The 15,500-nt window shown below is 50.6% G+C and overlaps 1 protein-coding gene across 1 annotated transcript in view; it reads right to left on the reverse strand.

The window, feature by feature from the left end:
- LOC133360089 (tenascin-like) overlaps positions 1 to 15,500 on the reverse strand; it is a 47,070-nt gene that overhangs the window by 10,643 nt on the left and 20,927 nt on the right. Inside the window, exon 2 of the mRNA XM_061578678.1 lies at positions 1,284 to 1,817. Coding sequence (XP_061434662.1) covers positions 1,284 to 1,346 — 63 coding nt within the window. The 5' untranslated portion in view covers positions 1,347 to 1,817. The remainder of the gene's footprint in view (positions 1 to 1,283; positions 1,818 to 15,500) is intronic.

The raw sequence follows: 15,500 nt of genomic DNA on the forward strand, positions 1-15,500 counted from the left end.
GGTCATTAAATATTTTTAAAAAATTCCCTAAACAGTGTAAAATTTTGGAACATTTTTTTCACGAAAATTAATTGCCACGCTCAACGAGTCTGTGTGGAAAATGTCAGCTCGATTGGATCACGGGAAGTGTGTTAAGAAACGACCAAAAGATTTGTACGGTCGTAAGCAAGCAAGCAAGCACGCAAGCACGCAAGCAAGCGAACTTAATATAAAGGATTTAATAAACACGAATTAAGGAATGTTGAAAAAAAAATGTTAATATTACAGAACTACAGATGACTAGGAGGTGAATGTTATTTCCCGTAAATTAATTCAACGCTCGTATCGCAAGTAAATCTTCCGAGCTGTCGCACGCGTGAAAGAAACGCGGCCATTTTTTTACCCGGTTGCCATGACACAGCACGTGACTCGGTCCAGCCAATCCGAGTCCGTGTTGCTTGTGCAACTTTGTTCACAAAGGCTCTCTGTGAACAAAGTTGCCCGCTGCAGATAAGAACTTAAACTTTAATTACCCCACGATGCAGCCGATGCACGTATAGCAACGTTGCACGCGTTTAACATTGGATTGTATCGGCAAAACAGGAGGAATATTGGAGATTCATTTGTGATTGGCTCTGTCGCTGGGAGGTGGAGGTTAAGTTAAAATACTGATTATGACTGTATACTGAACTAAAAACAACATAATTTTTATTTTACCCGGTAAGGCCCACTGATCTGTATAGTTATTTTTCAGAAGCAACCTGGACACAAATGATAGCTCAACGAAGTGGCTTATTAATGTGGAAATTTCTAAGCAGTCAAATACTCTAAACGCGTGATGTTGATTCTAAATGTGGAGGGAAAATCCGGAGGACCCGGAGAAAAATCCACGAGACCACGGGAAGAGAGACACTGCAAACTACAAATATACAGGCATCAGGTCGGGATCGAACCCACGACCTGTATACCAAGTGAGGTAGTAAAAATCTCGGATTGATCACCCCCTAGTCTGCCTGCGTGCAGTTCAGGTAACGCGTGAGATCAGTTTCGGAGTTTTGAGACAGTGGGGAGGAGGAGGGAGATGAAAGAAAGAGGAGAAGGAGGAGAGAGAGGAGGAGGAGGTGGATGTGAAGGAAGAGGAGAGGGGGAGGAGGACAGGAAGAGGAGGGGGGAGAGAAGAGGGGAGCTCAGAGTTCAGGATTGAAACTGAGAGCTCAGCAGGGGAGGAGGGGTGTGTGGAGAGGGGGAATTGATGGGGGGGGAGGGGTGGGGTGGGGGGTGCCAGGTTCATCCTGAGGGCTCACGATAGAAGCAGCGGCCGCAGCCCCGGCCGCTCCCCGCGCCGCCTGCAGGTCCACGCTGCACATGGAGCCGAGCGGCACATTGATGTTGTAGACGTGGTTGAAGACGACGGGCGACGGCCCGGAGCTGGTGACGCTGTCGGCGGGCAGCTGCACCGACACCTGCTGCTCGCCGCCCGAGGCCGCCAGAGGGGCCGCGTGGGGTCGGAGCAGGCCCTTGCCGACGCGGCCTGCGGGCGCGGCCGCCAAGGCCCTCCTGTGGAGTCGGCGGTGGGGGGCCGTGGGTGGAGCGTTCGAGGACTCTAGCGCGGCCCGGGTCCACGCCCAGCAGCAGCAGCTGTAGCGCCAGCAGGACCAGCACGGGCACCTGTGGACGGTGCATCCTTGCCACGTGGAGTCGAAGGGTTGCGACGAGTGGAAGGTCGGGTCGCTTAGCCGACGGGGTGGGTTGAGCGCTCCTGCGTGAGGATTCGCGGTGGCGGAGTGAACGGGTGTGGAGATGCCGAGGTTCGTCGAGTCCGCAAAGTGACTGTGCTTCTGAAAGGCAGAGAGAGCGACGACATCATCAGTAGCAATTGAGACGGAGCAGGAGAACGGAGGTGGACGTTGACTCTGTAGTATGGGACGGAGCATCGGTCAGTTCTCCCACTCCCAAACGCAATGCATTATGGGCCACTTCTCATGATGCAGTGCGGAACGGGCGCCCGTTATAACGCAGAACGCGTGCCTGTTATAACGCATAACACGTGCCCGTTATAGCATGGAACGCGCGCCCATTATCACACAGTTTCTGAGTGGTCGACGACGAAATACTTTCTTGAGCTGCGCGGCTGACACAGTACACGTGTAGTGACATAAGAGGGGAGGGGCTGCTGGGGGCTCTGGGACCCTAGGCAACCCAGACGCTTAAGCCCCTTGGCGCCACCAACAGGGGGGGGGCTGTGTGTGCTCTGTGGGATATCTGGGGGCGCACACAACCCCACCCCTCGTTGGGGACGAGGCATAAAGGGGCAGCTCCCTGGACGATCGAGGCCCAGTTGTAGCTCAAGACCCAAGACCCTTGACCAGCCATCTGAGGACCCTGGGACGCTGTAAGGGCCAGTGGTGGGACTCTGGAACTCCCGGCTCTACGTCCTTGTGAGGGCGAGTTCCAGAGCATAGCCAGAGTAGTGTATCTAGGCTGTGTATCTAGGCTGTGTACCTAGGCTGTGTACCTAGGCTGTAACAGAGTATCAGGACTGTTGGAGTGTTGGATTGTAATAACGAAGTTACCTCTACAAGTGTCTCCGGAACCCGTTACATACGGAATGATGCAGTTTGTGTGGAATGATACAGTACATGGTGGCAGTGTACCGCCATCTCAGTTTTGTGTCCCACCATGGGATGACTGCAGGCTGACTTTACACTGCCAATGTGATTCGGTACTGTGCAGTAATTCCTCGCCTTAACGCGACACTTTTCCGGAACGCAACAACCGCTACGAACGAGAAATGACTTCATTCACAGTCTGTAAAAGGTCAAGCAGGCAACGAATTGCAAGGCAATTCTTTGTTCATACGAACGGCTTGTGTACAACGTGGCCACACCACCTGGAAGGCGCGGAAAGTGACGGATAAATAAAGTATGGAGAGAGGGACAGAAAGGAACGGGTGAGGGAGGGTGAAAAGAACAAGGTGCCATGGTGGCGAGATGTTTACTACCTCGCCTGGTATGAACGAGGTTGTGGGCTCGATCCCGACCCTGACGCCCGCTCTATATCACTGGTCAACACACTTTTTCTGGCATAAGGTATTCCAACGGGTTTAAGGTAATTTTGGGGTGCTGATTCCAAATCTGGCATCAGTTTTTGTCTATCACATCAGGCTTTTGAGATATCAAATATTGAATTTTCAATAAAAACTGCAGAAGAAAAATATTAAATAAATGTGGATATCTACATTAAATGATATTATAAACACACTATCCTAAAAATACAGCACCATATTTTAACACTAAAGCAGTCACTGACTCGCAACAACTTGCAATCATAAGTGACAGAGTTAATTTCGGGTAAAATCAATGAAAATGGGGTATGCCGATAGCATAAAAATGAGATGTGATAGAGCAAATATGAGATCAGATTTGGAATCAGCACCCTGAAATTAGTCTAGAACAGCTGCAAAAGTCCAGGCCAGAATTTTTTTTTTTTTTGTTGACCAGTGTATTTGGAGTTTGCGTGTGTCTCTCTTTTTCCCTGTGGTCGCGTTGATTTTTTTTCTTCGGGTCCTCCAGTTTTCCCCTCCACATTTCAAATCGACGTCATGCGTTTAGAGTAATCGGCTGTGATACATTGCCACACGTTGTTGACAAGCCACTTCGTTGGGCTATAACTTGTGGTGGCCAGGTCGCTTCTGAAAAAGAGCTGCATAGCTCAGTGGGGCCCTTACCTGATAAAATAAAACATCTTCTTGGTTCTTTCGGTAAAGTCACGTAAAATGGAAGTAATAAAATAATAAAAATAAAACATTATAAAATAATTCTCACGACGTTTCGGCCACAACGCAAGCAGCCGTCCTCGGGTGAAGAACAGGTCTGTCGAGAAGACAGACTTCTCATGCTGCAGTGTCTTCTCGACAAACCTGTTCTTCACCTGAAGACGGCTGCTTGCGTTGTGGCCGAAACGTCGTGAGAATTATTTTATTATGTTTTATTTTTATTATTTTATTATTTTCTTCTACGTGACTTTACCGAAAGAACCAAGAAGATGAATCCCTGCAGTCACGAAAGCTTTAAATCGAAATAAAACATCGTTTTAAAATAGTTTTAGAGTGGGGAAACAGAGGAAAGGGATGGAAATGGAACGGAAAAACCAGAGCAGAGTGGTCTGAAGAGCTGAGGGTTGGGTATAGGAGGCTACACGAGAGCCTCGACGCTGCTGCACATGGAACAGCGTCTGTTTTCATAGTGGGAGGGGCAGAGAGGTTAGGGGTTGAGAGTGGGCGTGGTCACGCAGAAGTCACGTGGGTTACGGGAAGTTTGAGCTCATTTAGAGAGATGTGTGTATAAATTTAGATTTAAAGCTTTCGTGACCGCAGGGATTCATATTCTTGGTTCTTTCGGTAAAGTCACGTAGAAGGGAAATAATAAAATAATATAAATATAAAACAATAAAAATTCTCACGACGTTTCGACTGCAACACAAGCAATCATCGTCAGGTGTGAAATCCACAGCACATTTTTTTTTATAAAAGTGGGTACTTTTTTTTCTTGCTGTGGATTTCACAGATGTGTGTATGTTTAACTTCTTTCGCATCGTACGTCGCGAACCGTGCTAATTGGGAGGTGCGGGGGAAGGACAACAAACGAAACATAAAAGCAATTCTAAAGAAATGAGTTTCCAATCTAGATTATTTAAAAGTGCATAGCGCCAGTGGCTGCCTAATATCGGAAGGAAGAGCGTTCCAGACGGCCACGGAAGCGCATCGGAAAGCGCATGATGCGGTGACCATCTTTGTTCGATAGCTAGCCACAAGCTTCTGCGAGGATGACCGGAGTTTGCATGATGATGGTTTATGCTCCTTGACAAAAGAAGATGTAGATTTAGAGATGAGAGGGGAGGGATTCAGAGTTGGCGTGTCTGCACAGAAGTCACCTGATGGGAGGCATTGAGCTGATTGATATCGTTATAGAAGTGTGGGGATCACCTACCCACAGAGTGACCAGATTTTACGCAATATGCTTTAATGAGCGAGAAAACTCCTGTGACCTTTGCTTGGAATGTTCTTTGGACAAAGTAATGGATCTGAAATGCTCTCCATCATTTTCATTGCCTGGTCACTAAACGTTCCATTTGTTAGGAAATTCAGTTGTTCAGTTGCCAGCAAACATTGCCTGCCAACAACGCTGGTTGTAAACATTGATTGGAGCAGCCAAGGTAAAGAATTGCAGATTTAACACTTCTGGCCATAGTCAGGTAGGCAATATGGCCATGTAGTGGGACATCTGGACATGGAGTGGGACATCTGGACATGGAGTGGGACATCTGGACATAGAGTTGGACAAACATCTGGCCGTGCAGTTGGACATCTGACCATGGAGATAGACAGACATCTGGCTAAGGTGTTGGACATCTGGACATGGAGTTGGACATCTGGTCAAGGAGTTGAACATTGAACCATGCAGTTGGACATCTGGACATGGAGTTGGACAAACATCTGACCGTGCAGTTGGACATCTGGACATGGAGTTGTACAGACATCTGACCGTGCAGTTGGACATCTGACCATGGAGCTAGAAAGACATCTGGCTAAGGTGTTGGACATCTGGACATGGAGTTGGACAAACATCTGGCTAAGGTGTTGGACATCTGGACATGGAGTTGGATAGATATCTGGCCAAGGAGTTGAACATTGGACCATGCAGTTGGACATCTGGACATGGAGTTGGACATACATCTGACTGTGCAGTTGGACATCTGACCGTGGAGTGGGACATCTGACCGTGGAGTTGGATAGACATCTGACCATGGAGTTGGACATCTGGACATGGAGTTGGACATCTGGACATGGAGTTGGACATCTGACCGTGCAGTTGGACATCTGACCATGGAGTGGGACATCTTACCATGGAGTTAGACAGACTTCTGGCCAAGGAGTTGAACATTAGACCATGCAGTTGGACATCTGGACATGGAGTTGGACATCTGACCATGGAGTTGGATATACATTTGGCCGTGGAGTGGGACATCTGATCATGCAGTTGGATAGACATCTGACCATGGAGTAGGACATCTGACCATGCAGTTGGACAAACATCTGGCCGAGGAGCTGAACATCTTGCAGTGTGGCGGGACATCTGGTTAGAGCGTAGGGGTGGCCGTTCGAGCTGAGACTTGTCGACTTGTCAGCGCTGCGCTACAAAGCAACAGTGGAGCTAGGAGGGCATTACAGCCTTCCGATCCCCCCACGTGCCCCCCCTCTCCTCTCAGTGTTTACGTGCCAGCGGCTGCGGTTGGCTTTGCTGGCTGCCGGAACGGCCAGGGGGTGCGCCGGGTGGAAAGATTCGTGATTAATGTGTTTGTGTGAGACGAGCCAGAGTAAGTGCGTGTATCCTTTGTATTTGTGTGTGCGCGTGTGTGGACAGCGGTAGTGCGGTGGTCACCGCTGCGTCGCGACCCCCGGCGACCCGAGTCCAATTCCCGCACATGACAAGTAAAAGTGGCGGATTTCGATGTAAAGCTTCTTTCGTGACTGCAGGGATTCATCTTCTTGGTTCTTTCGGTAAAGTCGTCACGTAGAAGGGAAGTAATAAAATATTAAAAATTAAACATAATAAAATTATTCTCACTGAGAGTAAAAATAAAACATAATAAAATTATTCTCACTGAGAATTGTATTTTATTATGTTTTATTTTTATTATTTTATTATTTCCCTTCTACGTGACTTTACCGAAAGAACCAAGAAGATACATTTCGATTTAAAGTTTTGTGACTGCAGGGATTCATCTTCTTGGTTCTTTCGGTAAAGTCGTCACGTAGAAGGGAAGTAATGAAATAATAAAAATAAAACATAATAAAATGTGTTTTCATAGTGAGTGTTTTATTTTTATTATTTTATTACTTCCCTTCTACGTGACGACTTTACCGAAAGAACCAAAAAGAGTGGCGGATTTGTTTTCACCGGTTCTGGGGCTCCCCTAGGTCGACTCAGCCTCAGATGAGTATCTGGTGGGGTGTGTTAACAATCGCTACTCGGGAGACATATACGGCGTGGTGCTGGCCACCCCATGCCGCTTTCAAAGGTGCTACTCACTAACAGCACTTGCCCAACACTCTCTTAAGGTTATACGGGGGGGGGGGGGCCTTTGTCTTTGGGAACGGTGGCGCAGTGGTTAGTGAACTGCGCTACGAACTCGGCGCCCCGAGTTCTACTCTCGCTCGCGGCCAACACCAGTGACGAGTATCTGAACCAGTTCCTGAGCCTCCGCCTAGGTCGACTCAGCCTCAAATGAGTACCTGGTGCAGTGTGGTGTAAACATCGCCACGCGTGGTGCTGGCCAAACCACGCCCTCGTATGCCATCCCGACATTTGAAGGTGCAGCTCTTGCCCCAACGGTCTGTTGAGGCTATACGGGGGATCTTTGTGTGAGTGAGTGTGAAGGCCGGCACGGCACACGAGGGGGTGGGTGGCCAGCATCACGCCCGGCCGCCTTTGTCTCCCCAGTGACGATGTTTTACACACCGCACCAGGTACTCGTTTGAGGCTGAGTCGACCTAGGGGAGGGCCCAGGACCGGTTGATATAATCGTCACCGGTGGTGGCCGTGAGCGGGAATCGAACTCGGGTCGCCGGGTTCGTAGCGCTACCCACTACACTACAATGCGCGGGTCACGTGACAGATGTGACGTCACAGCTCACTTGCCGTGCAAAAAAAATGCATTATTGAGCTCCCCCCCCCCCAAAAAAAGTGTATTTTTCTAATTTTTAATTTGTGCATGGTGTACAGTCTGGAAAGTACCCACATGGCAAATTTCAAGTTTGTTGCATGTCGGGAAGTATGCTAAACATTTTGAACAGACATATGGAGATATATATATATATTTTTCAAAGTGATGTGTTTAGCGGTCCTCCACTTTGAAGCTTTCGTGACTGCAAGGATTCATACTCTTAGTTTTTTTGGTAAAGTCACGTAGGTAAAACATTAAATAAAAATTGTAAAAAAAAATAGTTATTAATTTTAATTTCACGTAGGTAAAAAATGAAAAAAAGTAATAAAAAAAATTTCTTAATTTTTATTAAAAATGAAAAAAATCTTATTTTTAAAATTAATTTTAATTTCATTTTTTACCTACGTGACTTTACCGAAAGAAACCTAAGAGTATGGGTCCTCCACTTTGCACTCGTGTCGTTTGTTGTCGTCGCGTTCTGACCACGTGTCCCTTAACTGGGAATCTGTGAAACAAGGAGCTTTGTAGCTCATATGATTCCTGCTGCTGCTGCTGCAAGTAGAACTACAACATTCTGATTCTCATAGGGGGGTTGCGTTTATGCCTGGACGACGCACGTGGACGTGGCGATGTGCGTGGGAGAGAGCGAGAGAAAGAGAAAGTAAGGCGGAAAGAGAGGGAGAGACAGCTCGCCTCTGTTTCCCTGTGAATGTTCCTTTGTGAGTGTGTGTGTGTCAGTGTGTGTGTGTCTGTGTGTGTCAGTGTGTGTGTGTCAGTGTGTGTGTGTCTGTGTGTGGCAGTGTGTGTGTGTCTGTGTGTGGCAGTGTGTGTGTGTCAGTGTGTCTGTGTGTGCGTCAGTGTGTGTGTGTGTCAGTGTGTGTCAGTGTGTGTGTGTCAGTTTGTGTGTGTGCATCTGTGTGTGGCAGTGTGTCTGTGTGTGCGTCAGTGTGTGTGTGTCAGTGTGTGTCAGTGTGTGTGTGTCAGTGTGTGTCTGTGTCAGTGTGTGTGTGTCTGTGTGTGTGTGTGTCTGTGTGTGTCTGTGTGTGTCAGTGTGCGTGTCAGTGTGTCGGTGTGTGTGTCTGTGTGTGTGTGTGTCAGTGTGTGTGTGTCAGTGTGTCTGTGTGTGCGTCAGTGTGTGTGTGTGTCAGTGTGTGTCAGTGTGTGTGTGTCAGTGGGTGTGTGTCAGTGTGTGTGTGTGCATCTGTGTGTGGCAGTGTGTGTGTGTGTCTGTGTGTGTCTGTGTGTGTCAGTGTGTCTGTGTTTGCGTCAGTGTGTGTGTGTGTCAGTGTGTGTCAGTGTGTGTGTGTCAGTGTGTGTGTGTCAGTTTGTGTTCTCTGTGGCTTTCAGGAGGTCCGGTGGACCGGTTCTGGCTCCTGCCACCATGAGGGGTGGACAGTCCTCTACTCGGGGCAGGAGACTGCCAAACAACAGGGTGTGGCTCTTCTTCTGAACAAAAGAATGAAGGGGGCGTGGGAGCGTGGCGGTGAGGTGTGGGAAGCTGTAAGCCCCAGGATACTTTGGGCTCGCCTTCCCATCAACCAGAGGCGAGGAGTGGTGGTCGTGGTTACTTATGCCCCCACCGAAGACGAACATCCGTGGAGGGATGCAAGCAAAGCCGATGAGTCAGACGCTTTCTATGACCTCCTGTCACAGGTGCTGGCTAAAGTGGCCACTCGGGACAGAGTCATCTTGTTGGGTGACTTCAATGCCCGAGTTGGTCATGATGCTGACACCTGGTCTGGAGTGATTGGAAGGCATGGGCCAGATCAGCTCAATAATAACGGTAGGAGGCTGCTAGATTTTTGTGCAGCCCATGGGCTTGTAATTACCAACACGCTCTTCCGGCATCGGCGCATCCACACAACATCATGGATACATGCCGGGTCCAAGCAAGAACATCTGCTGGACTACATAGTGACGGACCAGCGGATGCGAACCCATGTCCTTGACACCAGGACCTACCGTGGAGCTGATCTGTCCTCTGACCATCGACTAGTCATCTGTAAGATGCGCCTGCCTTTCTTCCACTCCGGTGGTGGGTGTACACCCAGGATCCCATTCCAACCAAAAGTGGCCTGGTCTCAGTTAGCTGATGAAAGTTGCAAGCGAGAATTTCATCATCGCTTGCAGCTGGGGTTGGCATCGTCCCCCACTCCACCTGATGTCGAGGGTAAATGGGCGAGGTTTAAGACTGTGACTCATGCAGCTGCAATGGCTGCTTTGGGTACGCGGTCCAGACCTCCCCAGAAACCCTGGCTGACAGAGGAGGTGTTCAGGTTAATTGAGAAAAAGCGTCAGGCCCACTCTCATCGCCTACAGCATCCCACGTCAGAGAATGAGGAGGTTTACCGCAGCCTTCGCTCGGAAGTTCGGAGAGCCGTAAGGCGTTGTAAGGATGGGTGGTGGTCGCGGGTTGCTGAGGAGATGGAGTCTGCCTCAGTGGCCCGTGATCACAAATCACTATTTAACTCCATCAAAAAAGTAACCTGCAGCGCCACACCTATTACCATCATTAGAGGAAAAAACGGTGATCCAATCTCCGACCCCCAGGAACAGGTTTGCAGATTTTCTGAGCATTTCTGTGAGGTCCTGGGGGAGGGAAATTCTCTCAGCCAGGAAAACATCATGGCACAAAGTGGGGATAACCCTGCTGAGGCTGCGGTGCCTCAAATATTGGAAGAGGTCACCCCTTGTGAGTGGCTGGCTGAGGTTCCAGCTGTTGAGGAAGTACTGAGGGCGATCCGGAGTCTGAGACCAGGGAAGGCACCGGGCAGAGATGATCTCCCAAGCGAAATGCTGAGGGAGGGTGGCGTTTGTGCACAGACTGCCCTATATGACATCATAACAACAGTCTGGACCACTGGACGGGTTCCGCAGGACTGGAAGGATGCCCTGGTGGTCCCCCTCTTTAAGAAGGGGGACCGCACAGACTGTAACAACTACAGGGGCATCTCACTCCTCAGTGTGCCGGGTAAGGTCCTGGCAAGGATTATTCAACATCGCCTTGCTAGGCACGCTGAGGAGGGGCTTGCGGAGCCCCAATGCGGTTTCAGGAAAGGGCGGTCCTGCACAGATGCCATATTTTCTGTCCGTCTGCTACAGCAGAGGTGTAGGGAATTCCAAAAAGACCTACATCTCTGCTTTATTGACCTGGTCAAGGCCTATGATACCATCAGTAGGACTGGACTCTGGGTTGTTCTTCGTGCTTTCGGAGTCCCTGACCCTCTGCTCACGATCATTAAGGACCTTCATGATGGTGAGCGGGCCCGGGTAAAACTACGTGGCCGGGAGTCGGAGCCTTTCCCTGTACACCTTGGGGTGCGACAGGGATGTCCTCTGGCTCCCACATTATTTAACATCTATTTTGACCGCGTAATTCGTGAAGCCTTCAATAGCTGTACCGGGGGAATTTCCGTTTGGTACAGATATAATGGGAGGCTGATCGACGCCCGGGTGCGATCAAGGGATGGCTCCCTATTGGTCAACCACGTTATGTATGCCGATGATTTGGTAATAGCTGCTCATTCAGAAGAGGAGTTGGAGGCGCTGCTGCTGAGACTGGAGCGTGCCACTAAGAGGTGGGGCCTTACCATCAGCCCCACCAAAACCAAGCACCTGCCTGGGTATTTTGTACCATCGGACACTCCACCCCCACAACTCCCAATTGGTGATGGGGCAGTTGTGGAGAGAGTGGAGAGTTTCCCATACCTGGGCAGTATGCTTATGACCGGCTCCAGTCTATCAGCAGAGGTCTCACTCCGAATCAGTCGAGCGGCAATATCTTTTCATCGGTTGCGTAACGCTGTGTGGAAGCTACCTGGTCTGTCGCTCCGCACGAAGCTTCAGGTCTTCTCGGCCACGGTCATTCCCTCCCTTCTCTACGCTTGCGAGACGTGGACCCCCCTGGTGGAGCATCTTCGCCGGTTGGAAACATTTAGGCTGGCCTGCCTACGATCCATCCTGGGTTTAACCAGGCTGGATTGTGTGAGGAGCTCACAAATCCTTGAAAGATCTGGGCAAAGTCCCATCAGTGAGCTCCTCCGGCAGGCAAGGCTGCGTTGGCTGGGTCATGTAGCCCGCATGCCCAGCCACCGCATGCCTAAACAGCTTTTGTTCGGCCGGATCGAGGGGGCTAGACGGGCGCGGCACGGGCTGGAGAAGAGATGGAGTGATGTGGTACAGGAGGACGTGGAGCTGAGTGGACTTGCCGATGACTGGTACCAGCGGTGTCAAGATCGGCCTCAGTGGAGGAGGCTCGTGAAGGACGCTACTGGGCAGTTGGAGGCAGTCGCCCTCCAACAACAACGGAGGGCGGAGGAGCGACGCTCACAACAACGAGCGGAGCGCCGGGTGGCTAAAGCACAGCAAGTTGGCACAGTAGGGGGCACAGGTGGTGCATCAGCCAGTCATCTCGGTCATCTCGGTCAGTCGACCAGTGGCACCTGGGTCTGCCCCGTGACCTCCTGCCAGCGGGCTTTCGACACTTCACGTGGCCTCAAGGTGCACTTGGCCTGGCACAAGCATCGTGGTGACGTCACCGCCACTTAGTGGCGAATGGCGGTTGTTGTTGTTGTTGTTGTCAGTTTGTGTGTGTGCATCTGTGTGTGGCAGTGTGTCTGTGTGTGCGTCAGTGTGTGTGTGTCAGTGTGTGTCAGTGTGTGTGTGTCAGTGTGTGTCTGTGTCAGTGTGTGTGTGTCAGTGGGTGTGTGTCAGTGTGTGTGTGTGCATCTGTGTGTGGCAGTGTGTGTGTGTCTGTGTGTGTCTGTGTGTGTCAGTGTGTCTGTGTGTGCGTCAGTGTGTGTGTGTGTCAGTGTGTGTCAGTATGTGTGTGTCAGTGTGTGTCAGTGTGTGTCTGTGTGTGTGTGTCAGTGTGTGTGTGTCTGTGTGTGTGTATCTGTGTGTGGCAGTGTATGTGTGTGTGTCTGTGTGTGTCTGTGTGTGTCAGTGTGCGTGTCAGTGTGTCGGTGTGTGTGTCTGTGTGTGTGTGTCAGTGTGTGTGCCAGTGTGTGTGTGCCTGTGTGTGTAAGTGTGTGTGTATCTGTGTTTGTCAGTGTGTATGTGTCAGTGTGTGTGTGTCTGTATGTGTGCGCGTTATGGGGAGCGGTGGTGCAGCGGTTAGTGCGCTGAGCTACAAACCCGGCGACCCGAGTTCGATTCCCGCTCACGGCCAACACCAGTGACGATTATCTGAACCGGTCCCGGGCCTCCCCTAGGTCGACTCAGCCTCAAATGAGTATCTGGTACGGTGTGTAAACATCGCCACTGGGGAGACAAAGGCGGTCGGGCCTGGTGCTGGCCACCCACCCTCTCGTGTGCCGTTCTGGCCTTCACAGGTGCTCGCTAACAGCACTTGCCCCTATAGTCTGCTAAGGCTACACGGGGGATCTTTGTCAGTGTATTTTGTGTGGTAGAGGGGGGCGGTCAGCCGCGCAACGAACCCGGCGACCCACCAAACCACCCAGCGACGATTTCATGAACCGTTCCCGGGGCCTCCCTTAGGTCAACTCAGCCTCAAAAAATAATAACAACAACAATAACGACCTCAATTTTATGAAGTGCCTTTCATATTGAAGGACTGTATCTCGAAGCGCTGAGTTTACCCGGTGCGGCATGTAAACATCGCCACTGGGGATACAAAGACGGCCGTGCGTGGGTACAGCAGACGTCACCCGCCTCTCTTGCCGTGACCGGCTCTCACTGGGGCTGCTCGCTAACAGCACTTGGCCCCCACCCCACCAAAGCCAGTCGGTTTAAAGGCTACCCGGGGTATCTTTGTCTTTGTGTGAATCCTTACACCCCCCCCCCCCCACCGCTGTGACTGCGACGTTTCGTGCGGCGTGGGGAGACCTGGAGGAGGAGGGGGGGAGGAGGGGGGGGGGGGTCTGTAACTCACTCGCGTGGTGACTTACGGAGTGACCTAGGCGTCTGGAGAGTGAGCGAGACGGGGTTAGGGGTCACCGGGTGGGGGAGGGGGAGGTCAAGGAGGGGGGGGGGGTCAGGGTCACGGTGGCCAAACTCAGGCCACATGGCCAGGCCCTTCCTAAGTCGACCAAGGTCCATGTGCCTCGTGGCTCTCGCGAAATCATACTCTTAGTTCTTTCGGTAAAGTCACCAGGTAGGTAAAAAATGAAATTAAAATTAATAAAAAAAAATCACGACGTTTCGGAAGCAACACAAGCTTCCGTCTTCAGGTGAAACTGTCACAGCAAAAAATCTGTATCTCGCGAAATTCTCGGCCGCGTTTGTTTGGCCAAGTCAGAACCCTCGGTTTGTGCAAGATTCACGCTTTGGGCAGCACTCAATCCACGCGCTGTCTCGGCAGGGCAGGCAGAATAACATTCAATTGTTGCAGCGGCAGGCAGCAGCAGCGGTAGCAACGGCGCGATAGATTCAACACGGGCACAGAGGGGGCGCCTAGGTGGCTCGGAGATGTTGACTACCTCGCCTGGTCTACAGGAGGGTCGCGGGTTCGATCACGTGACCCTGGGAGATGTTGACTACCTCGCCTGGTCTACAGGAGGGTCGCGGGTTCGATCACGACCCCTGGCGCCTGCTGCTGTATATTTCGAGTTTGCGTGTCTCTCTCTCATCATCATCATCACGGTGGCTAGGAGATGTTAACTACCTCGCCTGGTGTACAGGAGGTCGTGGGTTCGATCCCGACCCCTGGCGCCTGCTGCTGTATATTTCGAGTTTGCGTGTCTCTCTCCCTGTGGTCGCGTGGATTTTCTCTCCGGGTCCTCCGGGTGTTTCCCTCCACATTTAGAATCAACATCACCACGCGTTTAGAGTATTTGGCTGCTTATAAACATCCACGTTATGATGGTGTTGATGATGGTGATGATGATGGTGATGATGGTGATGATGATGGTGATGATGACGATGACGGTGGTGGTGGTGATGATGACGGTGGTGGTGATGATGGTGGTGATGATGGTGATGATGTTGGTGATGATGATGATGGTGATGATGATGGTGATGATGATGGTGATGATGATGGTGTTGGTGATGATGATGGTGATGATGGTGATGATGTTGGTGATGATGATGATGGTGTTGGTGATGACGATGATGGTGATGATGATGGTGATAATGATGGTGATGATGATGGTGGTGATGGTGATGATGATGGTGATGATAATGATGGTGATGATGATGATGTTGGTGATGATGATGATGTTGGTGATGATGATGGTGATGTGGCCTTACCTGGTTAAATAAAATAAAGAATAGTTTAGTTTATGATTTAGAAGGTGCCATGACTAATTATCAGCACGTCACGTGTGAGCGACCACACGGAGTGTAAGAGAGAGAGAGAGAGTGTATGTGTGTATGTGTGTAACACGTGTGTGTGTGTATGTGTGTAACACGTGTGTGTATGTGTGTGTGTAACACGTGTGTTGGGTTGGTGATTGAGGTTATTGTTGTTACGAGAGTCTGGGGCGTTGGGGGCATGAGAGACGGTGATGATGGTGATGATGGTGGTAGTGATGATGGTGGTGGTGGTGATGATTGTGGCGGTGGGAGAGGGAATTCCAGAGTGGAGCGATGCGATGAAGGAAGCAGAGAGAGAAGAGAAGTGAGGAGACCTCCGGTGTGGTGAGTGTGTGGGAGGGTGGGTGAGGGGGTGAGTGAGAAGGTGAGTGCGTGAGTGTGTGAGTGTGTTGTGATCTGCAGTGTGGTGAGTGAGTGTGTGGGTGGGTGAGTGAGAGGGTGAGTGAGACAGTGAGTGTGTGAGTGTGTTGTGACCTGCAGTGTGGTGAGTGTGTGGGTGGGTGAGGGGGTGAGTGAGAAGG

Source organism: Lethenteron reissneri, chromosome 67 (assembly GCF_015708825.2).
Source record: "Lethenteron reissneri isolate LAM-NWPU_2019-01 chromosome 67, ASM1570882v1, whole genome shotgun sequence".
NCBI lineage: Eukaryota > Metazoa > Chordata > Hyperoartia > Petromyzontiformes > Petromyzontidae > Lethenteron > Lethenteron reissneri.